This window comes from Sciurus vulgaris, assembly GCF_902686455.1.
Source record: "Sciurus vulgaris genome assembly, chromosome: 12".
Taxonomy (NCBI): Eukaryota; Metazoa; Chordata; class Mammalia; order Rodentia; family Sciuridae; genus Sciurus; species Sciurus vulgaris.
Genome location: NC_136473.1, coordinates 27,065,412 through 27,091,717, shown reverse-complemented (window position 1 = coordinate 27,091,717; position 26,306 = coordinate 27,065,412). Strand labels below are relative to the sequence as shown.

Genomic DNA, 26,306 nt, shown 5'->3' with positions numbered 1-26,306 from the left:
TCCTGACTGATGCTTGAAAAAAAATTATACATGAAATCGGGGGCTGGGGCTGTAGCTCAGTGGCAGAGCACTTGCCTAGCACATGTGAGGCATTGAGTTCAATCCTTGGCAGTATCACATAAAAATAAAAACATTAAAAATAAAAGTATTCAGTCCATCTACAACCAAGATAAAATTTTAAAAAAATTATACATGAAATCATGATGTTCGTTTTCCTATTTTGTCATTTTAATAATTAACACCTTTATCATAAAGATTTTTTAAAATATGAGTTTCGAAGGTATGTTATGCATTTGCTTTTATGGATTTAGGCACAAAATGGAAACACATGTATCATATAAGAAACTGAAAAGGGCTTGGCATGGAGATGGACAGTATACGTGGTGATGAGGAAGGATGTGTGTGTGATTTGTGTGTATAATAGGTGTACTATTATGCTGTGTTCAAGAGTAGGAGAGAATATTGGATACATGATGCTGCATATTTGTTACTTAAGAGCGTCACATAGTCTCTTTCTGATGGTCAGAGCTAGCAGGAGGATGGAGTCTCAGCATCAGTGAAAAAGGCTATGTTGCGTAAGGTTTCTATCTTTCTCTCACAAGTAAACATGATGAATAATGTCCTTTGGAAAACCAGAGCATGTTTTGTTAGGTGCTATAACATGAAACATCACCATCCATGAATTGAATCCTGTACTCTATTAGAAGATGCAAGGTAAAATAGAGTGTACCCTAAAAAACACTTGCTCTTGTCCCTAAATTGGAATTAAGGGTAGAAAAAAGGTCTTGCTTTTGGGTGTACTTTTAATGCCACTGCTGCTGCTCCTCCTTCTTATGAAAGGAAGACGTTTATTATTAGAGCAAATGTCAAAAGAACTCAAGGTGTTTCCAGATTTAAAACTCTGCTTTCTCCTAGAACCTAAGCATTAACCTTCATTTAATATTTGACTAAATACAGGATAATTTGTAGTGTTATAGCATGTAACAAATGACAGTTTATGTTTATGAAATGTTGTGCTTAAAAATTTAAATAATTTATTCTTGTGTGATTTGAAAAATATTATTGCAAATGCTAATTTAATATTTAAAAGCTTAATGTGTCACAGCTGATTTGTAACACCAAAATTAAAAAATAAATATTATTAATATCTTTTACAAATTAAAATTCTTTTTCTGGATATCTGAAGATGATTTTTTTAAGTAGCTGAATATTTATTAACAGTAATTTAAAACTTACTAAATGTTATTACTATTTGCACTGCTAATAGTATTATTTAAGCCCAAAACAATATATATATCCATATGGCTCATTATGCTTATTTGATTATTTACTTGCTTAATATTTTTTTGCTTGCTGCAAGAGCAAATTAATGATTGTCCACTTATATTATCATGTTACCAGCTCTTCGTATAAATTACATATATAATAATTCCAGAGGAAATTCTTAGCACAGTGATTTTAATTATGTGTATATATATATATATATAGATAGATAGATAGATAGATAGATAAGCAATGATATCACTGTTTTCTGCTTAAGATATAATTTTGGAATAAGAATAGGAAAGAATTTTTTTTAAGTTTCATGATTTTACAATCAAATTTTCTAATGATGTGACAATTAGATTTGATTTCCAATCCAGCTCTAACATACCACTCAATAACTTGGATAAATATGTCATCATAATCATCATTAGCAACATTTTTCTCTTTTATTTAATTTTCTGGTTTTTGGCAAATAGCAATAGACCAATTAGTGGTTAGCAGAAAACAATGTTTCTCAGATTATACACTTAGAACCCTTGTAAAGCATTGCAGGAAATCTATGAAAGCCCAGGGAAAGCTCAACATTTATTTTACAGCTTCTAAACAGGGACAGTCACTGGCTTTATCTGCATGGTAGCAAACCGGAGAATGTCAGGGCTTAGCATAATTTCCCAGACTCCTGGAAAAAGCTGGGACTATTTGATCCAACCCTTTTGCAACAAAAGCACAGTAAATGATCTATTTTGAATTCTTCCTTGAAGTGCTTATTTTGGTAAGCAAGCTCTGTATAATGTTCGCATTGAATAGTGTTTTGGCAAGGTTGTCATTTTCTATATCAGATATGATAAATTGGGTTGAGGGCTATAGCCCATAGTAATGTTGTAGAGAATATAATCACAATTAGTTATTTCACTGGGCAACATATAGAAGTAAAAATACTAGTTAGGCTCTTTACAAAAGCAAATAGTGCTGTTTAATTTTTCATTCTTCAAACAAAATTATATTGGCCTAATAGGGATGTGGGCCTGAATCACCACTGGTGGCTTGAACGTATTTGCCAGCAATCCCTCTGACTCTGTTGCCCTGACTCTTGCTTCTCTCAGCCCACTTCCTCTCACTGGTTTCCAGAGTGGATGCTACTTCCTCAGACTTGAGAAGCAGAGTTTTCCTTCCAACTAATGACCAACATGCTTGTCAGGTATTTGAAAGTACTCAGCATTTTAAATACTTGGAACACATTTAGAGATTTCTGCATTGTAATCATTTGGGTACTAATTCTCTTTATTTTTTTGCAGATTACATTTTATCACTTCTTTAGCCATGTGAGTGGTAAATTGATGGTAGGTCTGCAAACTGAATGTGGTGGTCCTGTTGGGAACTTATGGCAAAACACAGCCAGGCTCCAAAATCAATGGGAAAGAAATGTCATCAAAATCCAGAGCTCACAGAGCTTTCAGGTATGCATATTCCAGGCTCCAACTATGTCTTTGAAGGGAAAATGACAAGAACCCGATCTTTAACACAGGTGAATAAAAAATAAAGTGACTAGCTCAATTTGCCAGGGACTAAGGCATCTCCAAGGACTTCCAAGTGCTGAAAATGAACACATGGGTTGGTCACCCAAAATAAAGAAAGTTTTAAAGCAAGGTCTTGAATTTCTGTAATAAGTTAAAGTTGATATATAAATGTATCTGTAAAATGTAATGTCATTTTTCAATTTCTTGAATTTCTTTTTGTTTTCCTTGCTTTTATCACCTCCTCTTTCTTTTCTTTTCCCCTAGAATCATTTTCCTTTCAGAGTTTTCTCATGCTTTTGAGAGAAGAGAATAGTGTTTGGTAATGAGGAAAGAGACTGTTTGACTTAAATACTAATTCCAAATGTTGTTGAAGTAGAGTAATTGTCATATTTATCTCATGGTTAAGCTCAATTCAACAGTCTTTATTTTCCTAAATAATTTTGAGAATTAAATCCAATGCAAGCCTATAAAAGACAAACATTTTATGCAGCCTAATAAAACTTAGGCACAGTGGAAATCTTAATCTAATGATTATTACAAAGGTTCTTGGAAAAGTGTTGCATATTTTAACACTGGGACAGCCAAGCAAAATTTTCCAATTAAAAATGGAATTTTTAAAGCATTTTATTCCTAATGAATTTGCTTCCTAACCGGTTTACAGATCAATGTACTCCCTACAGTTTTCCTTTATCAATTTAGGATGATATAATTATTGATTTTATGATTTAATAATAATTTCAGTCCACAGCAAATAATCTGATATGTGATGAATTTAGTAAGTACTTGTTTCAATTAGGGAAGGAATTTAATTCAATGTTGTCTTCAGCTATTTTGGGTAACTAATAGGGAAAGGATGGACAAATAAGCAAGATCTTTTATTCTAAAGATTGAATTAGAAGATATAAGAATGTCTGTTTTCTTAACAGACATTATAAAATCACCAAATTTGGAATTTTCTGTCATTGGTAAATTAACTTGGTACCAAAAGCAAGTTTTAAAAATCTTTTTTTTTTAAAGTAGATGGACCATTTAATAGGGGGTCCAATGGAACCTCAACTTAAGAGGAATCACAATTCTGAAGTTGGAGACTTTTTACTCTTTTGGAGTCAAATAACCACGTGTGTTTGTTGGGGGAAAGAGGCATTGAAGTCATTAGGCAGTCAAGTCTTCCTACAAATGAGGGATTCTTTTGGGGTACTTGGGATACACTGGGCAAGGAAGGTCCCTAGTGCAGTGTTAAGAGAAGATGTTTGACGTTTTGGGGGAGGCAGTACTACTGGCCCTGGACCCTGAACACATCTGTGGCTTTGGTGAGGTGTGGTGTGCAGAATGAACTCCTCTGAACACCAATAATAGTTACTAACTGATCGAGAAGTTTCAAGTTTTTTTCCTTCTCTTCTTGGTCTCCTGTGTCTGTCTTTTCTTAACAGCAACAACGAGAGTAAAAAATAAAACCAAAATTGCTTTTGTGGGGACTTAGTCACATTGACTAGATTTTGGAGAATTGGCTGAATTGCCTTTTCTTTCCAAAATTCGGTAAACTTGAAGGACTGAGATGAGAATCCTGTCTCCACCTATGCTTTATTGTTACTTATACACCTTTTTCAACTTGGAAACAGAGTTGATGGTAAAAGAATTTTAAACTCTTTGTCAAGCTTAGGCCTTTTAAAATCTAACTGCCCATATCTTTAGTTCAAGGCCTCTCTTAGCAGCATAATAGAGATTTGGATGTCCCACAGGCAAAGCTGATTGCCTGATGGATCTCATGGTTTGAACCTTTCAAAATAATTTCCTTAGCTGCTTATTCTCAAATATTGTGTCATTTAATGATTAAGGTTATTACGCAGAAGATAAATATAAAACATAAAATTCTAGAATATGTCATCCTCTAGGTAGTTCATGCGTAGCTGAGGTATGCAGCTTATACATTTGAGTGCATTAAATGCAGCAGTGGTTTCTACTTTAGCAGATGCACTTGCAGTATATTAATTTATTTCCCAAAATACTTTTTTTTTTTGCTGAACGAAAGCAGTACTTCTACCTTAAAGACTTTGTAAAACTTAGCAGGCTGTGTGATTCTATTGGGAGCCTTTGACTGCGCCCATCTTTTAAGATTGCAGGTATGCTTTGGGTTTCTCCAGTCAGCAAGAGAGCAGGTGTTCATTTGCTGCTGTTTGGTGGGCTGCAGAGATGTGCTGGGCTTGTAATATGGCTGGCCACCCTCTAGTATCTTATTCCTGAAAAGCTTTCGTCAGAGGCTTACTTGAGGGAATTTTGTAATCAGCATCTCCACACAGCCTTTGCTGCCTCATCAACTCATGAGCCCCTGAGAATTATTCTGTTTTCTGTAATTTCCCCTCCATGCTGACTTCTGGTACTTAAAAGTCCAGCTAGATTCCAGCTTAGCATGGACTTTTTGAAAAGCGTCTGGAGCTGGCTCTCATTTAGGGACCTTATTGCATTCATCTGTAAAATACCAGGTTTATCCCTTAATAAAATTGAGGGAGGTTAATTTCTGGAAAAATACAACTCTATAAACAAACGATGGTGTAGGTGACAGCATTTCAGAAAGTTTCTGAAGACATGGAAGGAATAATAACTAGCATTTGCTATGTATGAGAAATTACGTTGAGTCCTTTGTACACATACCTAACTGGCCTTTTCTTTCGAGAAAATCTTCCCAGGTAGAATGATGATTTAAAGTATTGTTAACATGAAGATTATGAGCTTCAAGAGGTGAGTAACCTACTAAATTCCATATCAGATTAGCATCTAGGGTATTTTCATTTCAGATAATCACTTAGTCTCTGAACCATAATAATTTTTCCATATCATGTTAAAGCATTATGGGAATTTAGAAAATATGGGAGAAAAGAGAAAAAACAAAGCCTTCAGAGGGCCAAATCTGATGCATTTAACTCATTAAATATTCTTTTGTCTTTTGTTGGCCATGTTGGGAGAAATGTTAGGCATTTCATGATGCTGAGGAATCTCAATCATGTTTATAAAACTTGCAGACAAAAGCAGTGAAATTCATATTATCCTAAAATTTTCAAGAAGGCAAAGAATAAAACAAATCAAACATACAGTAAAATTCAGTTACAAATTCAAATGAAATCTGCCCTACTCTTTTTTCCCCAGATTTTTTTTTTTTTTTTTTTTAATTTGGTAGTGGTTGTTGAAGGAATCTTAAATATTGGTTTTATGGATGGGAAGGAATAAATATTAGGTTACTAACATATCACTTTAGTTTTCAAGTTGGTAGTTTGAATTGATAAACTAAATGATAGTAAATACCTGAATTGTAGACATAACTTTTTTTTGGGGGGGGGGGTTGGGGGAGATGGAACCTAGGGCCTATCATGCTAGGCAAGTGCTCTACCACTGAGTTACAACCCCAGTCCTGAAACAGCATTTTAAATATGCTATTATCTCCTTGTAATTTTTTGATATTTTATTTAGAAATGCTGAAGAGCTCTCAGCAGCCTTCTACTTAGGAAGAATAGACTTTATTAACAAAAAAACAAAAAATAAGCTATTCATTAAAAATATCAATTGTTGCCTTAATTTTAAAATTCTACTCTCACTTTTTTCAAAATTATAATCTAAGTATTTTTACCTTATAATTCAAGAATATTTACTGTATGAGCCCATGGGGAAAAATTACTGTAATCTTCAGATGTTTCAAAGGTTGACTTCACATGGACATAAACCCAAATAAATATTTTCTCATACTAGACAAAGGTGCCAAAAATATGCAATGGAGAAAAGATACCTCTTCAACAAATGGTGCTGGGAAAACTGGAAAACCATATGCAACAGAATGAAATTAAACCCCTATCTCTCACCCTGCACAAAACTCAACTCAAAATGGGTCAAGGACCTCGAAATCAGACCAGAGACCCTGCATCTTATAGAAGAAAAAGTCGGTCCAGACCTTCAACTTGTTGGCTTAGGATCAGACTTCCTTAACAGGACTCCCATAGCACAAGAAATAAAAGCAAGAATCAACAACTAAAATAGATTCAAACTAAAAAGCTTTCTCTCAGCAAAGGAAACTATCAGTAATGTGAAGAGAGAGCCTACAGAGTGGGAGAATATCTTTGCCCCTCATACTTCAGATAGAGCGCTAATTTCCCAAATGTATAAAGAACTCAAAAAACTCTACATCAAGAATACAAATAATCCAATCAACAAATGGGCTAAGGAAATGAACAGACACTTCACAGAAGAAGATGTACAAGCAATCAACAGATATATGAAAAAATGTTCAACATCTCTAGTAATAAGAGAAATGCAAATCAAAACTACCCTAAGATTTCATCTCACCCCAATTAGAATGGCAATTATCAAGAACACAAGCAACAATAGGTGTTGGCAAGGATGTGGGGAAAATGGTACACTCATACATTGCTGGTGGGGTTGCAAATTAGTGGAGCCACTCTGGAAAGCAGTATGGAGATTCCTCAGAAAGCTTGGAATGGAACCACCATTTGACCCAGCTATCCCACTCCTTGGCCTATACCCAAAGGACTTAAAATCAGCATACTACAGAGATACAGCCACCTCAATGTTCATAGCTGCTCAATTCACCATAGCCAGATTGTGGAACCAACCTAGATGCCCTTCAGTTGATGAATGGATAAAGAAACTGTGGCATATATATACAATGGAATATTACTCTGCCATGAAGAATGATAAAATTATGGCATTTGCAGGCAAATGGATGAAATTGGAGGATATCATGCTAAGTGAGATAAGCCAATCTCAAAAAACTAAAGGACGAATGATCTCGCCGATAAGCGGATGAGGACATATAATGGGGGGTAGGAGGGGTTAGCATTAGGGCTAGGGTTAGGTTTAGGGTTAGGGATAAGGAGGGTGGTAAGAATGGAGGAAGGAAGGACTGTATAGAGGGAAAAGAGGGATGGGAGGGGTGGGGGGGGAAGGAAAAAACTAACAGAATGAATCAAACAACATTGCCCTATGTAAATTTATGATTTTTAATTAAAAAAAAAGAACGAAAATCATACAAGTAAGTTTTCAAACCATGATGAAACTATTTGAATCAATAACAGAAAGACATGGGTGAGTTTCATAAATGTGTAGAAATTTATTAATACTCTCCTAAATAACAAATGTGTCAAAAAAGAAGCAACCAGAGAAAATAGAAAATAGTCTGAGATGAATTAAAATGAAAATGCAACATGCCAAAATAACTCAATCAATAAACGGGCAAAGGAATTGAACATGCACTTCCCAGAAGAGGAAATATGAATGGTCAACAAATATATGAAAAAATTTTCAACATCTTTAGTAGTTAGAGGAATACAATTAAAACTATACTGAGATTCCATCTCACTCCAGTTAGAATGGAAATTACCAAGAATACAAGTAACAATAAATGTTGGTTAGGAGGTGGGGAAAAGGGTTCACTCATACATTGCTGGTGGGACTGCAAATTAATGTAACCACTCTGCAAAGTAGTGTGGAGATTTCTCAGAAAACTTGGAATGGAAACCCTAGTTGACCCAGTTATATATACTCAAAGGACTTAAAATCAGCATACTACAGTAATGCAGACACATCAGTGTTTATAGCAGCTCAGTTCACAATAACTAAGCTATGGAACCAGCTTAGGTGACCTTCAACAGATGAATGGATAAAAAAAAAATGTGGTATATATACACAATAGAATATTGTTTGGCCATTAAAAAGAATGACTTTATGACTTTTGCCAGTAAATGGATGGAACTGGAGATTATCATGCTAAGTGAAATAAGTCAATCCCAGAAAACCAAAGGTCAAATGTTCTCTTTGATTATGCAGATGATAACAAAGAACAAGGGGGAGGGGAAGAATAGAAGTTCAATGGATTAGACAAAGAGGAACAGAGGGAACGGAGGGGACTAGGGATAGGAAAGATGGTAGAATGAATCTGACTTAACTTTCCTATTTTCATATAGGAATATACCACAGTGAATCTCTACATCATGTACATCCACAAGACTGGGATCTTAAATAGAATAAATTATACTCCATGTATGTATAATATGTTAAAATATGCTTTACTTTCACATATATCTAAAAAGAACAAATAAAAAAAATTAAGTGAACATGCCAAAATGTATATGATGCAGTTAGATCACTGCTTAGAATACAATGTACAGCTGCAAATACCTAAACATGGAGGAACTTCGGATGATGTAGAAGAAAATGGGGCAGGAGGGGGTAGGGAAAGGAAAGATAGTAGACTGAGACAGACATCATTACCCTATGTACATGTATGATTACATGAATGGTAAGAATTTACATTGTGTACAACCATAGAAATGAAAAGTTATACCCCATTTGTATACAATGAATCAAACTGCAATCTGTAAAAATGAAATTAAAAAAAAAGACACATAAAGAATAGAAAGATATAAAAACCAACAATCTAACCTTTCACCTTAAGATGTTGAAAGAAGCATGTGCCTATAATCCCGGCAGTGTGGAAGGCTGAAGCTGGAGGATCATGAGTCCAAAGCCAGCCTCAGCAATTTAGTGAGGCCGTAAACAATTCAGTGAGACCCTGTCTGTAAATCAAATATAAAAAAGGTTGAGGATGTGACTCAGTGGTTAAGTGCTCCTGGGTTCAATCCCCAGCACCAAAAAAAAAAGAAGAAGAAGGAGAAGGAGAAGAAGAATTTGTTAAATGAAGAGCAAACTAAACCTGAAGCAAGCAGAGGAAAGAACTAGTGAATATTAAAGAAGAAATAAATGAGTTAGAGAGTAGGAAAAATTAGGAAACATTTTTTAAAACAGAAGTTGTTTTTCAGAAAGATTGATAAAATTGACAAATCTTTCACCAAATAAAGGAAAAGGAGAGAGAGAAGACACAATTTACTGAAAGGAAAAGGGAAATGGGGGTAAGAGTGTCAACCTTATAAAAATAAAAGGAATTATAAAGAGATAATATGAACAATATCATGGTAATAAATCAGATAACTTAGATGTGATACTGGCTCCAGAAGAAATAGAATATCTGAATGTATTATAACTAATAAAATTGATTAATAATCAAAAACATTCCATAAAGCAAGACTCAAAAATAGAAGCCTTAACTAGTGAATTCTATGGAACATCCAAGTAGGATTTACATCAATACTTCACAAACACTTCCAAAAATCAGAAAAAAAATGAGCACTTTGCAGCCCATTCAAGGAGGCCAACCCTATCTTAATACAAAACCAAAGACATAGTAAGAACATAATAGACCAATATCTCTAATGAATATGTGACAACTAGCACTATTATTCACCATGATTAAGTGGAATTTATTACAGGAATGCAAAGTTGGTTTAGCATATGAAAATCAACCAAAAAAAAAAAAAAACACCATATTGATCAAATAAAGGATAAAAACCACATGATCATCTAAAAAGGTGAAGAAAATACAGTTGACAAAATCTAATACCGCTTATGTGATTAAAGCATTTAGCATACTAGTAAAGGAAGGGAACTTGGTCTTCCCGATAAATGGCATCTACAAAAAGCTTAACAGTGAACATGATACCTAGAGGCCAAATATTGAAAAACATTCCCCTAACAGGAACAACTTAAGAATGTCTGCTCTCGTCTCTTCTAATAAACATTGTGCTAGAGTTGCTATCCAGCAATGAGGCAAGAAAATAAAATGAAAAGTACTCAGAATGTGAACAAAAAATAAAACTATCTCTATTTAGAGATATCATGAGCTTATGCATAAAAGAACCACCAAATAATAAAAATTAAGACAAACAGAGCTATACATAAGTTTGGTTAATTGTAGAATATTAAGATTACTATGCAAATCAGCTGCATCTTTCTACACTGGCAATGAAAAACTTGAAAATGAGATTAAGAAAACAATCTCATCTACAATAGCCTCAAAAAATAAAATGCTTAGAAGTAAGTTTACTAAAAGAAGAGCAAGATTTGTGCAATGAAAAGCACAAAACAATGTTGAAAGCAATTAAAACCTAAATAAATGGAAAGACATCATGTATCATAGGTTGGAAGACATCATGTTGAGATGGCCAATAGTGATCAAACTGGTCTTTGGATTCAATGCATTTCTCCTTAAAATCCAACAACCATATTTGCAGAAATTGACAAGTGGTGATCCTAAAATTTAGATCCTAAAATTTAGATAGAAATAAGAGAAACCCAGAATAGCCACCCCTGCAATGTCATGAAAGAGAATAAAATTATAGAACTCAGACTTTAGTAGTTAATTTCTTATTACAAATTTGTAGTAGCCAAAGCAGTGTAATACTGGCAATAGAACTGAGAGTTCAGAAATAGACCAATACTTCTTTTTTTTTTAATTGTAAACAAATGGGATACATGTTGTTTCTCTATTTGTACATGGAGTCGAGGCATACCATTTGTGTAATCATAAATTTACATAGGGCAATGTTGTTTGATTCATTCTGTTAGTTTTTCCCTTCCCCCCCACCCCTCCCACCCGTCTTTTCCCTCTATACAGTCCTTCCTTCCTCCATTCTTACCACCCTCCTTATCCCTAACCCTAAACCTAACCCTAGCCCTAATGCTAACCCCTCCTACCCCCCATTATATGTCCTCATCCGCTTACCGGCGATATCATTCGTCCTTTAGTTTTTTGAGATTGGCTTATCTCACTTAGCATGATATTCTCCAATTTCATCCATTTGCCTGCAAATGCCATAATTTTATCATTCTTCATGGCAGAGTAATATTCCATTATATATATATATGCCACAGTTTCTTTATCTATTCATCAACTGAAGGGCATCTAGGTTGGTTCCACAATCTGGCTATGGTGAATTGAGCAGCTATGAACATTGATGTGGCTGTATCTCTGTAGTATGCTGATTTTAAGTCCTTTGGGTATAGGCCAAGGAGTGGGATAGCTGGGTCAAATGGTGGTTCCATTCCAAGCTTTCTGAGGAATCTCCATACTGCTTTCCAGAGTGGCTGCACTAAGTGGATGATGACACATAATGGGGGGAGGGAAGGGTTAGTGTTAGGGTTAGAGTTAGGGTTAGGGAGGGGGGCAAGTATGGAGGAAGGAAGCACTGTATAGAGGGAAAAGAGGGGTGGGAGGGGTGGGGGGGAGGGAAAAAATAACAGAATGAATCAAACAACATTTATGATTACACAAATGGTATGCCTTTACGCCATGTACAAACAGAGAAACAACATGTATCCCATTTGTTTACAATAAAAAAAAAGAATGATAAAATTATAGCATTTGCAGGCAAATGGATGAAATTGGAGAATATCATGCTAAGTGAGATAAGCCAATCTCAAAAAACTAAAGGACAATGATCTCGCCGATAAGCATTTGAGGACATATAATGGGTTAGGGTTAGGGTTAGGGTTAGGGTTAGGGTTAGGGTTAGGTTTAGGGTTAGGGATAAGGAGGGTGGTAAGAATGGAGGAAGGAAGGACTGTATAGAGGGGTGGAGGGGTGGGAGGAAGGGAAAAAATAACAGAATGAATCAAACAACGTTGCCGTATGTAAATTTATGATTTTTAATAAAAAAAATAAAAAGAAAAAAAGGTTGACTTCAGAAAGAAATTGAATGCATACTACCAATACCCACGGCTTAGTATAATACACATAATTATGAGTGTCTAGTCATGTCGTTACTCATATAATCTAAGTGGCCCTACATCCAGGACTCATTTTCCATCCCAGTTTTCTCTAAATCAAATGGTTTGGCACTGGCACCCTGTCTACATTCAGGGGTTATCTTTTCTTAAAATACCTAGGGGAAAAGCATTTTATCTCATGTTAACTCTGGATCAGTGTGGGCTTTGATTGATCCCTGTGATGTTGCCAATCTCCTATCTCCATTAGCTCCCTTATGAACTATTTTGCTTTTTGTGTGTGCGTGTGTTTTTTCCCTTCCTTCCTTCCTTCCTTCCTTCCGTTTTTCCTTTTTTTTTTTTTTTTTTTTTGGTGGTGCTACTTTGCTCCTTTTAAAAAATGAGCTCCAACACCACCAAAATGAGGTGGCTGTTTGGGGGAAAATATCTGCTACAATTTTGGAAAAATAAAAGAAGAAATGAGAGATACCATTTTTCCTAGAAAAAGCTACTACCTATAGACAGCACAGCCTCTGACTATGGTTCTCCATGGGACCTGTATCTTCAACTATTTTTTCATATCCTTGTCTAAATCCCTGGAAAATCTTTTTTGAAAATCTGTTTAGCTAGGCTATTTATTTTTGCCTGATAGGTTTTGTGTTTTGTAGCTATTAGTAAATCTCTCTACACATAGAGAAATAGTTCTTTTTCTAGGAAAAAAAAAATTTTTTTGTTTCTCTTACTGAGTCCCAGGGTAAATGGCAGCCAATTTTCACAATAACTTTTCTTCCGTTTTACCAAATTAACATGTAATTTAACAGAATCAAATAAGTGCAGAATACCTGTTGCAAACCCTAATGAGAAGATTAAAGCAAAAAGTAATTTAAAATTCAATAGATTGGGCTTGAGGGAACCGGAGTGGTGACAGGACTGGACAGAAAATAGGCTTAAGGGATCTGATTGGACATGGCACCAGAAGAGAATGCAATTCTAAAGGTCATTTTGGAGTTTTGAACATTGTAGAGTAGCAGTCTTCAGGTCCTACTGTTGGAACATGAGTGAGTTAGGTGGTTCAATTTGAGGAGAAAACAAAGCATATTGTGAATTAGAAGTAACTCCTGTTTGGAAAGAAATATGTTAGAAAGGCATGTTGGATAGTAAAAAGTGAATACAACACAGCAATATGATCTGCTGTGGCTTACTGTAACCTAGGAAGTAGCACTGAGTTTCTGAAATAAAAGCGTTTCTATTATAAGGAAGGTTGAACAATAAGTATGTGCTCTTAGGACATCTGTGGATGAGGCTTCAGAGAGCATTGGTATTCATTAGTGAGGCAGGATAAAACTCTACCAACATCCCAACTTTCTATTGATTTTGGTAATTGGAAATTGGACAGTGACTTCTTTCTAGATTTCTTGGATTCATCCTACCAGGATAGACTCGGGCTGGCTCATGTCACAATATAAAAGTCAGCCATTTTTAACAAGTTACTGAACAACCCATTTTCAGTCAATATCCCAAAGCTGTGTTTCGATAATGGCACAGAATGTTCAAGAATACAACACAAGGACATCTAAGGCAAGACTGGGAATAAAAAATGGAGAATCGGCAGTGAAAATGGGGCATGGTTGCAAAATGCTAAGAACCAGAGATCAAGATGAAACCTACATTCAAAAACTGGTAATTGCTAAATATATGGACAGGACACATGGGGACTAAACATGGAAGATGGTTGTAGGATAGAAATCAGATAAGCTTTGTTTCAGTTCACAAACACGTTACCTCACCTGGGCTAGACATCTGTGGTCCAGTGATGACTGCACGTTTTCGTGGTCTACAGAGTATTTGCTTTGACTCCTTTTTCTTGGGATTGGCGTGGTCACTCATAGTGCTTCTAGGAAGTGGCATGCTTCTTATTTGTGGGAGCTCTATGACACTGTCACAGTGATGTTCTTTGTTTTATGTTTTTGTTCTGTTTTGTTTTCCCTGTGCAGGTTGTCTTTCAAGGTCAAATAATCGCAACTCATGAACAGGATGCGGTCATAGCTATTGATGACGTATCTTTCAGTTCAGGCTGCTTGCCTGCTCGTGGTAAGAACTTTTTCTTTCATTGTGATCCTTATTGTGTGAAATAAATTCAGTGCAATTTAAACATTGTCATGACTTTGAACTGCTGTCTATTTTTGCCTGATGTTTTAGTGTGGGATTCTTTTCCTTTGTTCTAAAACATTGTTTAACAGTGATTAGATCTATATTGAACGTGAAGATAGGCTATTTTTCACAGACTCTGATGCTATAAAGGGCGGAATGGGGTAATTCTGTTGCAGATTTGAAATCTTGAAGCAATGTTTATTCTTAACTCTGTGCCTTCTAGGAGGCTGGTAGAAAAACTGGCTTTCATATACTTGAAATTTTCTTCTCGGAGAATTATCTTAATTCTTCTAGTGCAAGACACAAAACAGAGGGACAATTTAGTTTTAATTTATTTTCAATTAAGACTGAAACAAATACATTGAAAAATCACATGTATCTAAAATATATTTTATTTACCTTACTGAATAATATCAACTTCCCATTTACCCGGTTTCCAAAGGAAAAATTTATTATTAAAATTATAATTTGGTTAGGATAAAAAAATTTAATCTAACAAGAATAAGAATTTAATCTAAAAAGCATATGTGTGTATATGTCTATACATACCACAGGTATTTCTCCTGAAAATTTTATTATATTGTGGTATAATGAAGCAGAATAAAGATAGCTATTTTAGTCCATTTTCTGTTACTATAATGAAATACCTGTGATTGGGTGTTTTAAAATGAAAAGAGGTTAATTTATCTCACAGTTCTAGAGGTTCAAGGGCATGGTGCCACCATCTGATTGACTCTGGTAAGGGCCCTAAGGAAGAATCACTTCATGGTGAATGTATAACAGCAGGAAAGTATGTAAGAGGAAGTAAGAGGGAGAGAGCTTTATGATGAGACAGGAAGCAAGAAAGATGGAGAGGGGGCAGGCTTGCTCTCTCAAAACAACACTCTCATGAGAACTAACCAGGATCCCACAATATCTACATCTACACCTGCCAAAGGTAGTGCCCCAATGATCCAGTGACCTCCCACTAATTCGAACCTCTTAAGGTCTCTTCACCTCTTAACATGGACACACTCGAGACCAAGTTTCCAACACATGCACCCTTGGGTACACAATCAAACCATTTCCAAACCATCCTAGCCATTTTGTTAAGAAAGGTTCCGAGTTCTAATCTGATACAAAAATATGGCAGTTGTGGTAACTGATATTTAAAAAACCAGAAAAAGATATGTTGGCTTTCCTGAGACAGATCTCAGCATCTGTATCTTGCTTGGATTTTTAAACAGAGCTCTTCCTGGTAAGGTAGAGCTTAGAGATATGTGTATCTTGTCATCCAGACCAAGGTACCAGCCCCTTCTAACACTGGAGCATGTCAAGATGTTTTTTAGCCTTGTATTATCAATATATATAAGGAAATAAACACAATATGATAAACGGAAAGACAGATCATTGAAATAGAGAACTTCAGGGGAACAGATGGCAGATTTCTCCCATTTTTAGAAGTAAATAATTGAAGCATCAACCTCAATGCCTTTTCACTAAAAGAAAATTATGTTTATCAGAAGAGATTCAATTTATCAGTGTAGAATACAGGGTTAGCTGCAGGCAAAGCCAACCCAACTGCTGACTGCTCTTAAGTTTGCATCTCCCCTAATATTCCCCCTTCTGTTACCCTGCGTGGTTTCCTGGATCCAGGGCACAGCCAGCCTGTGCTTGACACTTAATGAGACATTTAATTTCTGACCCTGATCACTTTAGCAATATTTTTATACCTCTCAGTTTTATAGTTTCTGCAGAAATTTGGGCCTGCCAAACCAGCCCTGTTCATTGGCCGGTCTAGCTAATCACCCTCAAAAGAAAAACAGGCAATGAAAATAGCTATCAGCTGGGATTTCTTTACCACTGGTTTGCTGCCACTGAAACTGTATTTACATTACAAATTTATACAGGAACAGTCTTGGGTGGAGCTTGGGAATTGACATCACCCAGAACAAGACCCCACTATCATTTCTGACATGAACTTTCTCTCCATCATTGGTCCTGGGAACCAAAGTCATTTCCCTAATTACCCATGATCCACATACTGGGATGAAGGCCAAGGTAGATGGGCCATAGTAAATATTCAGAAGACAAATGCCAGATTTTGTAGTAAGCACTTAAAAGACCTCTAAAAATTCACTACTGAAGGTAAAAAAAAAAAAAAAAAAGAAAAAGAAAAAAAGCAATTATACTTGGAGTGTAAACATCAGGAAATTTGAACATTCAAGGGAAACTTGTGGGTTGTGGTCAAATTGAAGAATGTTGAGGTTTACAATTCCTAAGACAATGGTTCTAGGCATCATTATAATCATAAGGCATTTGAGATGGTGTGGAAATGAAATTTACTAATGAGATGAGGCATCAGTGAATTTTAAGTCTAATTTGATTGACTCTGCCTTCCATGTGAATGTTAAAGTCATACCATATGAGAAGAGTCAGGACTAGAGAAGTCTGAAATCCAAGACTGAACTCAATGAGAGCAGGAGGTAGACCTGCATGGATACCAGTGATGATAAAGTGGATGTCATGAACCAAGATGTGTTGCACATGGAAGTATAAATAATTGTGTAGAAGCAAAATTAGGTATCCAGAAAAATGATAACCTTAATTTTAGGCCCTGTGTTTTGGGGAGCATTAGAAAAACATGCCACATCTTGAAAAAGTTGCAAAGTGGTCTTCTGGAGAAAGGGAAGATTTAGGTAAGGTCACCTGGTGTGTTCTCTGGAGGTGAGAGTGCAGGGAGATTTTAATCACCCCTCTCCCCCTGAAAAAAAGAATCGAAAGCATATTTAAACCTTTAGAAGGAAAACACAGCATTATGGAATATTAATAATGGAGAAAACTCATAAAGCATTATAGGATAGCATTGGCATTTGAACGTTGTTACATTTTGTAAATGACAGGAATGTGAGAGATGGAAAAATTAAGTAGCATTAAATTTCCAAGTGGGACTCTCTAGTCCAGTTCAGGCATTATCATAACAGAACAAACCTATTTAATCATCAGAATCACATGGGGGAATGATTGATTCTGGGCTTCCCTCCAGACCTGCTACATGTGAGTCACGAACCATGTGGCTTGCATTTTAAATAAGGTTCGGAGGAGAGTTTCTGTGAAGAGAGCAACACCAAGTTCAAAGAGCAGGACTAGCATCTAGGAACCATGAGTCCTGATTCCTTGCTGATTGTCGTACTTGGCAATTACTGCCTTGGAGCAGAGTCCCAGCTGACTAGAACCTGTGATTTCAATCTCAGGCTGTCCTGGACGGTGGAGCATCAGAGGCCTGCAGGCAAAGCCAAGCCAATCTCATTTCAATCAGCAAAACCTATCCCAATAAAGGATAAGGTCAGGAATGCATTTAGATGTAAGAAATCAGACAGGTTTGCTTAAGTGACTTCAAAAAATGAGGAAAGAGACAGTTTTGGGACATAGGTTCTTCTACTCCAACTCTATTAAAGTCAAGGACTAAGTGATTTTCTAGCATTTGCCTTATGCTTATTACCTAAAGATCAAAAGCTAATCATCAGAGTTCTTACGTCTCAAATTTAGGGCAGAAAGATGGCAAAGATAGGAAGCGGGTATGTTTTTGGCCATGTCACTGGCTAGACAATGGTTACTTGGATGACTTTAGTCACTAGAGAAGGCAATAAAAGTGAATATTGGCTTTTGGGCTCTGGAATAAAGAAAGGCAAGGAGAAGAGGTTTACGGATTGAATGGACAAATGTATTGGTGACAGAAACTCAAAATCAGCATGTTTAGAAGTAAATTATAATTTTTTCCTCCAAATCTGTTCCCTCTCGTACATTCCCTCACCTATTCATCACCAGAAGACCTACTCTAAAATAAATACTAGGGACATTTTTCAGGTGGAACCAAAATCCAAACCAAAATCAAAATGTCTTACCAGAGGAAAACTTGTAGCTTCAAGAATAAAGGAAAAACAACTGAAGTCACAAATATCTAAATAAAATAGAATACTTTTCTCTCCTAAAGATTACATATATATGTATATATATAAAATTATACATATATAATTATAGAATAAAGTGAGGAATGTAAAATTCTGTGACTGTAGTACTTGTATGTTTCATTTGAAATGTTAACCAGCTCTGTGTGTTAAACTAAGGGATGCATTATCCTTAGAACAAACACTAAACACAAGTCAATGACATAATTGAACATATCGGAATATTCAAATGTTGAAATAATACACTAAAGTCAAAGAGAATTAGATGGAAAAGACAGAAATGTGGAGTCAGGGTGATAAGGGAACAAAGGATAATCAAAGCAGAGAAGACAACTAAAAAATAAAATTACCAAATTGTAATCATAAAATTGTTATATTGAATATAAGTTGTCTCAGCATTCCTCTTTGATACTCAGATGGTATCAGATTGGATCAACAATCAGAACTATCTTTATTCTGACTATAAAAACGCATTTTAAATATGATAAAGGTTAATAATAATTAAAGAGGTGCAGAAAGGTATACCTTGTGATAGAAATTAAAGAAAGGTAGAGTGACAAAACACTGTTGTTCAGAACAAGAAAAATTAATAGGGATAAATAGGAATATTATATAATAATGAAGGGTAAATTCACTAAGAAAATATAATTCTAAACAGGTGCACAACTAACAAGAGTACACCAAAATATTATGTGGCAAAACTATTAGAATTCAAAGAAGAATTAGATAAATCCAAAATTATACCAGGAGACATATATATATTATTGACATCTATATTATTGATATATATACATATATATGTTACTAATCAGTACAAGTACATAAAAATATCAGCAAGAGTATAGAAAATTTGAATGAAATCATCCACTAATTTGATATAATTGACATTTATTAAAATAATACATATTAGTACAAATAGAATAGAATGTGTAAATGGAACACTAGCCATTGATAGTCAGCAGTAAGGGTTCAAGGGCAGAGCAATAGAGGGGAAGGACAAAATTTAAGAAGGCAGTAAAAGTTTACTGCCAGAGACTACATTGTATCCTCCATCTCCACCAAATTCCTGTGTTGAAGCCTAACGTTCCTGTGACTGTAATGGGCAGGTTGAACCTTTAGGAGGTAATTTAGGGAGATCCTAAGGGTGCAGCCTCATTTGCTTCTACGGTGTCTTAATTTTTTTTATTTGTTCTAATTATTTATACAGGACAGTAAAGTGCATTTATGCATTTTGATAAATCATACATAAATGGAGTATAATTTCTCATTTTTCTGATTGTACATGTTGTAGCATCACATCCGTAATGCAGTCATATATGTACATGAGATAATACTGTCTGTTTTACCCTACTATCCTTCCTACCCCCCTACCCTTCCCCTCCCTTAACTCCCCTCTACCTAATATAAAGTCACTCTATTCTTCCCTAGCACCCCTCTTATTGTGAATTAGCATCCGCATATCAGAGAAAACATTTGATCTTTGCTTTTTGGGATTGGCTTATTTTTGCTTAGCATGATATTCTCCAACTCCATCTACTTACCAGCAAATGCCATAATTTCATTTTTCTTTAAACCTGACTAATAGTGCATAGTAATATTCCCCTTTTCTTTATCCACTCATCTGTTGAAGGACACCTAAGTTGGTTCCATCATTTAGCTGTTGTCGAGCTGCTATAAACATTTGTGGCTGGGTCACTACAGTGTCTTTATAAGAAAAGGAAGATGCTGTCTCTCTTGCTGTGTATGTGTCTTGTGTGTCCTTCTCCCCTGTGTGAGGACACTGAGTACAGCAGGACAGTACTGGAAGAGAGCCCTTACCAGGCCCCTCACCTCATGCTTCCAGCCTCCATACCTGTAGGGGAAAAAAATTCTGTTGTTGAAGCCACCTAATCTGGGGTGTTTTTTAATGGCAGTCTGGGCAGACTTACTAATGGAGATAAAGGATATTTAGATGTAACATTTAAAAAATCAAAGCTAATAGAAAATCAATGGCAAACAAAACATTAGAATGCTCAAGATGGGATCAGTATTATTAAATTTTATCAGTCTCCAATATGGCTTAAAATCGTAACACTTGGGCCACAAAACAAATTTTAAGAATCTTAAAAGAACTGAAATGATATAAAATAGGTGCTCTGACTATAATGCAATCAAGTTGTAAAGCCAGGAAATCCACAATTATTTGGAAATTTAATATTGTGCTTTTAAAAACATACTTTGAAATAGCCAAGTCCTTTGAACTAAATGAAGATAAAAATATAACTTCCTAAAATTTGTATAATAGTATAACATAGCTATAGTTGTACTTAGAAAGAAATTAATATATATGTATATGTATATATATATATATGTATATATATATGTTTTTGTTAAGAAAGGAGAAAGGTCTCAAATCAGTAATTTATCTATCTAAAGAAAGCAGAAAGAGATCAAGGTAAAGCTCACTTTAGTAGGAAAATTACACATACATATAGTAGTAAATAAAATAGTCACTTTTTAAAGTTGAAGAATTACTGAGTTGAGAAGTTTATGTGTTGCTTAATTCATGTGCTAGTTAGGGAAAAAAACATTATTATTTTAGTATGTATAAGTATATATATAGAGATGTATATGTGTATTTCTGTTTACTACAAAAATGTAAACAACTTTTAAGTGCTTAGTTATAGGTATTTTCATGGTGTCTGAATGCTTTGCGAGTTGAGAAATAAAATTAATTTCTCTTTATAATTTTAGAGAAGTATTTTAGACTACTTCCACACCTTCAAATACTCCCATTGTAGCCTCTCCTTCTTCCAAGATGTAAAAATTTATTTTCTATCTATTGGAAAGTGAATTGCTTTAGACTCTATCAAGGTTGCAAGTGTAAAAAAGAAACAAGGTTTGTGACTGTGATTAAATAAGAATGTTTAATCAGTGATTCTTGAATAACACTGATTCTTGAATAAATTGCTGATTATAATTTTTATAAAGATTGCTTGCTGTGGTTCATAATCAGAATATTGTGAAATTCTGTGAATATTTTTAGATTGGCTTTCCAGGTCCATGCCTCAATCATTTGTAAGATGACACAAATACATAAGTCATCCCTTAATTAGAAACTTCATGATATATATACAATATGTGTATATATTATCTAGTTAAATAACTAAAGATCTTATTACCTTTTTCCTTAACTTTTGGTTAAATGTGAAACTCAATAAGTATTTATCGAAATCTATTATCAATTTTTAAAAATTGACAAAGAAATCCTAAAAACTCTGAGGCCCAAAGTGGGTGTCAATTATAACTTTTACTGCAATAGCCTTGGACTTGGACTTCATTCTGTAACATCTCAGAGTTTCTAGCGAGTTTCACACAATCTGTACAAGATAAGATTTGAAGGAGGACAGCCCTTAGGCTTGTGACTTCATTGGTATGGTGACCTTGAAATAGTCGGCAAAGCTTCCTCCTATTGATCAGACATCATTGATGAAGGATTTTAACCACCCCTCCAAATATTTTCCTAAACCATGGTTCAATGTAAGAATGAGTGACAGAGGGAGATGGAGAGAAAGAGGCAAAATATGAACGAATATGAATATAAATATAAATAAGTGATATGTTTAAAAAGCTTCAGACTCTGGGATTGAATGCATTCAAATAAAAAGATATGTCTGGGAAATTTATTATTTATGTATGCCATATCACAACACATACCATGTTTTTTGGATCATAATTTCCAGTTTGGGGGCCAATGATACTAAAAGTAGTTGATACTGGAAAAGGATATTTAATACCAGTTGGCACAATTTACAATTTGTCCTTTACTATTTTGCTATTTTTGTTTATACCACTTTTTAATTTTGTAAACCTAGTGGCAAATTAGAGGTGATATACAACATTTAATTGAACTATGACCAATATTTAATTATGTATCTCTCAAGGGCAAAAGATCTGTAGCTCTTATATGAATCTACAAAAATTACAGTTTTAAATGTTTCATGATCATTATTGCAATCATAGCTTCATTAATTGCATACATTGTTTTAATTGCCTATGTTGTTTTATTTTCAGTGTATTTTATACTCGAGAATTTGCATATTCATTATTTGTAAACTCCTGTGATATGAAACCAGATTATGGATATATTAGTAAATAATATTCACAACCAATTGCTTCAGACTTATCACAAATGCAATATAAATGATTTATATACAGCCTACAATATTTTTAAAAATTTTTCTGCAGATTTTTCTTAATTCATTTATTCATTAAATACATATATATTATCACCTATATTAAGCCATGAATTTTTCTCAGGAATGGGAGAAACAGCAGTGAAAAAACAAATAATAATCATCACATTCATGGATTTTCCATTTTAATCAGGAAATGAAATATATAAGAAATAAATAAGAAGTATATTTTGTGTCCAGTGGTGATATTCGAAAATAAGAAAACATAAACTGAAACACAGAGTTCCAAAGGTGAGGATGAGATAGTAAATTTAAAACAGAATCATTATCATGTCCCCATTAAAAGCAAACTGACTGAGCAGACAACCCAAGGGGTTGAGGGAACAAGCCTGTGCTTATTAGAAGAAACTCTAAATGCAAAGACCTGCAAGAGAAAGCCTAGTTTACATGAGTAAGATCATGGTGAAGATTTGAATGTTTTCTTCACAGAGAATGGAATCCTATGGAGGGGTTTCAAGGGAGAAGAGACATAATCTAACTTACATATCTAAAGATAGTAATAGGGCCAAGGACAAGGACAAGGTGTCAAATTAAGAAGTGATTGCTATAATCCAGAAATAGATGTTCGCTTGAGACAGAGCTGAGGGTAGTGTGGAAATGGTGTGATATAAGATTTTGAATGCATTTTGCAGATAAACAAGAATTTGCTTAAGAAAAATATATTATGTGAGAGAGATGAGTCATAGAGGACTCCAAATTTCTTACATGAACTAAAAGGATGGGGTTGTCATTAGCTGACTATTAGGAAATACTGTTGTAAGAGAAAATTTGGGCAGAGAAAAATCAGAAGCTTAGATTTAATCTGATTTGTATTGAGGTGCCTGTTAGCTATCCAAGTGTTAGCATTCAGGATATCTGAGCTGATATCCAGCAAAACATCTGAGCCTCACTTATAATTTTAGTCATCAGCATTTAGGAAAAACTTTAAAGGCATGGGACAGAGTGATACTAACAAGATTGTGAGTGTGCAGAGAAGGGAAGAAAATCAAGAACTGAGCTCTGGAGAAATCTGATGTTGAGGAGCTGAGGGAAAACCAGCAAGGGAGACTGAGTAAAAACAACTAGTAATATAAACTAGAAAAAAAAAAATTGTGTGCTAGTGCACAGAGAAGAAAATATTTCAAGAAGGGAGTGATCAGGTATATTCAAATATTACTAGTAAATGAGTAGGTTGAGGAAAAAAATTAATATTGGATATAGCTATATAGAGGTTGACCTTGATATATGTAGTTTTAGTGGAATGGTAGAGGGAAAATTATAATAATAAAAAGGAATGAAATACTAATCCATGTTGTAACATGAATTGACTTTGAACACATTATGCTAAGTAAAAAAGTTAGACTCCCAAATTCACTAAGTATATGTTCCCATTTATATGCAATGTCCAGAGTAGGCAAATCCATAGTGACAAAAATAAGATTAGTGGTTACCAGGGTCTGAAAGAGAGGATAGAATGGAGAATGTGTTGATCGACTTTTTGTCACTTTAACAAAATATCTGAGAAAATGAAGTTAAGGGTAGAAAGATTTATATTGGCTCAGGTTTTCAGAGGTTTCAGTCCATAGTTGACTGGCTCCATTACTGTAGGTCTGTGATGCAGCCAAGCATACTCATCCTGGTGGTCACAAAGCAGAGAGAGAGAGAGAGAGAGAGAGAGAGAGAGAAACAAGAAAGAAGCTAGGAATAAGTGTAGTCCTCAAAGGCATTCCCCAAAGGGCCCACTTCTTTCAACTGTCTCACCTCCTACAGTTTCTATTACCTCCGAGTAGTCCACTCAGTTATGAATCCACTAATGAATTTATCCATTGATGAGGTTAGATCTCTTATGATTCAATCACTTCCCCAAAGACCCAAGTCAGTATATTGTTGCTTTGCAGGCCAAGTCTCCAACACATGAACCAGATCCAGACCACAAATGGAGAGTGACTACTAATGAGTATGGGAATGCAGTTTATGGTGATGAAAATGTTTTGGAATTAGATGGTGGTGATGATTGCATAACACTATGAAAGTACAAAAAGCCACTGAATTGTAGACTTTAAAATTGATTCTGAAGGCTGAGCATGTAACCCAGTGGTAGAGCACTTTCCTAGTATGTGTGAGATCCTAGGTTCAATCACCAGCACCAGACACATGACAAAAAGTAAAATAGTCTGAATGGTGAATTTTATATAGTATGAATTTTTCTTTGATTAAAATATTCATTGGGATAGGTTCAAGAGAGTGTAGAGAAGAATTGGAGTCTGAAGAATAAATAGTGCTTTTGGAAGTTAATTGAAGGTGGTTGGGTCAATAATAGAAGGTTTTCTTAAGATAGGTGAAATTTTGGCTATTGGGGGTTGAAAGAAATGATCTCACAGAGAAAGTGAACATGTGGATGTAGACAAGAGGGAAGAAAATTGCTGGAATGAATCCTTCAATAGGCAAGTGGAGATGCAATTTTGTACAGGTGCAAAGAGTGACCCCAATGGAGCATGACCTGGCCCGTAACAGAAAAGAAACATGGACAGTATGGCAGGGAGAGGTGTGAGACCTGGGGACATTGCTTCCGATTTCTCCCATTTTCCCAGTGAAATATACAGCAAGATGAAGAGTTGAGAATAATGATATGATAGGAATCTCTGGAATTTTAAGGAAGGAATACAAAGTTTTGAATAGATTTGTAGGAATTGAGGAAGAAGGAAGAATTGGGATTGGCATGCTCCAATGGAGGGAGCGGTCACGAGAATGAAGCCATCAGTCAGCTTCATCACGGGACTTTCTCCACGCCCATGTGGCAAATATAGGCTGAACTCAGTGCAGGGCTGTATTTACCAGGTTTGCCAGGAGAGTATGGGAAACCATGGAAAGGGTCGATGAATGAATTCCTAACATCTGTAATAAAAGAAATAAGACAGTGATAGTGGATGAAAGGAATTGAAATTGTAGGTCCTGGTGCTGTCAAAGTGCGGTCATATGCTTAGTGACATACAGACATTCTAAGAAATGCATCATTATGCGATTTCATTGTTGTGCAGACATCATGGAGCATACTTACATAAGCTAAGATGTTCATGGCATTATTGGGTGATATAATCTTGTGGGACCACTGTCCTATAAATTGTCTGTCATTGAAATGTTGTTATGCATCACATGATACTAAAAAGAATGAGCTAGAAAGATAGAGAAATGGTTGGGGCATAAGATAAGGAAACATCATCATAAAAATCATCAATTAGAGAAGTGGTGGCAGGACATCTTTCATCAAAGTTCTCCTTTGAGATCATCAATAAGAAGAAATCAAGAAACTGGGAATTAAAGTGAAAATGAATATTGAAATGAATGAAGTGAACCAAACCCAAATCTTCAGGAATTGAGAGGCAATGCACCAAAGTCTGACATGACTCCAACAAGCCGGTGCTTGTTGATATTAAGAGTCAAAGCTTGTTGGTATTTAGGAAGGTGAGAGCAAGAATTGTCTGGAAGTAGCAATAGGAGCAAGAAGGACATGGAATTCCCACTCATGTCCTTTTCAAGTCCGCAACCCAAAAATACAGGCACCATTTTAAGAAGGCATCAGAGAAAGTAGTTATAAGGCAGATCTAGTTTCC

At 35.2% G+C, this 26,306-nt stretch overlaps 1 protein-coding gene across 1 annotated transcript in view; it reads left to right on the top strand.

Moving 5' to 3' along the window:
• MALRD1 (MAM and LDL receptor class A domain containing 1) overlaps window positions 1-26,306 on the top strand; it is a gene marked incomplete at its 5' end in the record, with an annotated part of 672,621 nt that overhangs the window by 50,310 nt on the left and 596,005 nt on the right. Inside the window, 3 exons of the mRNA XM_079107637.1 lie at window positions 2,370-2,464; window positions 2,562-2,723; window positions 14,378-14,474. Of these exons, the coding sequence (XP_078963763.1) occupies window positions 2,370-2,464; window positions 2,562-2,723; window positions 14,378-14,474 (354 nt within the window). The remainder of the gene's footprint in view (window positions 1-2,369; window positions 2,465-2,561; window positions 2,724-14,377; window positions 14,475-26,306) is intronic.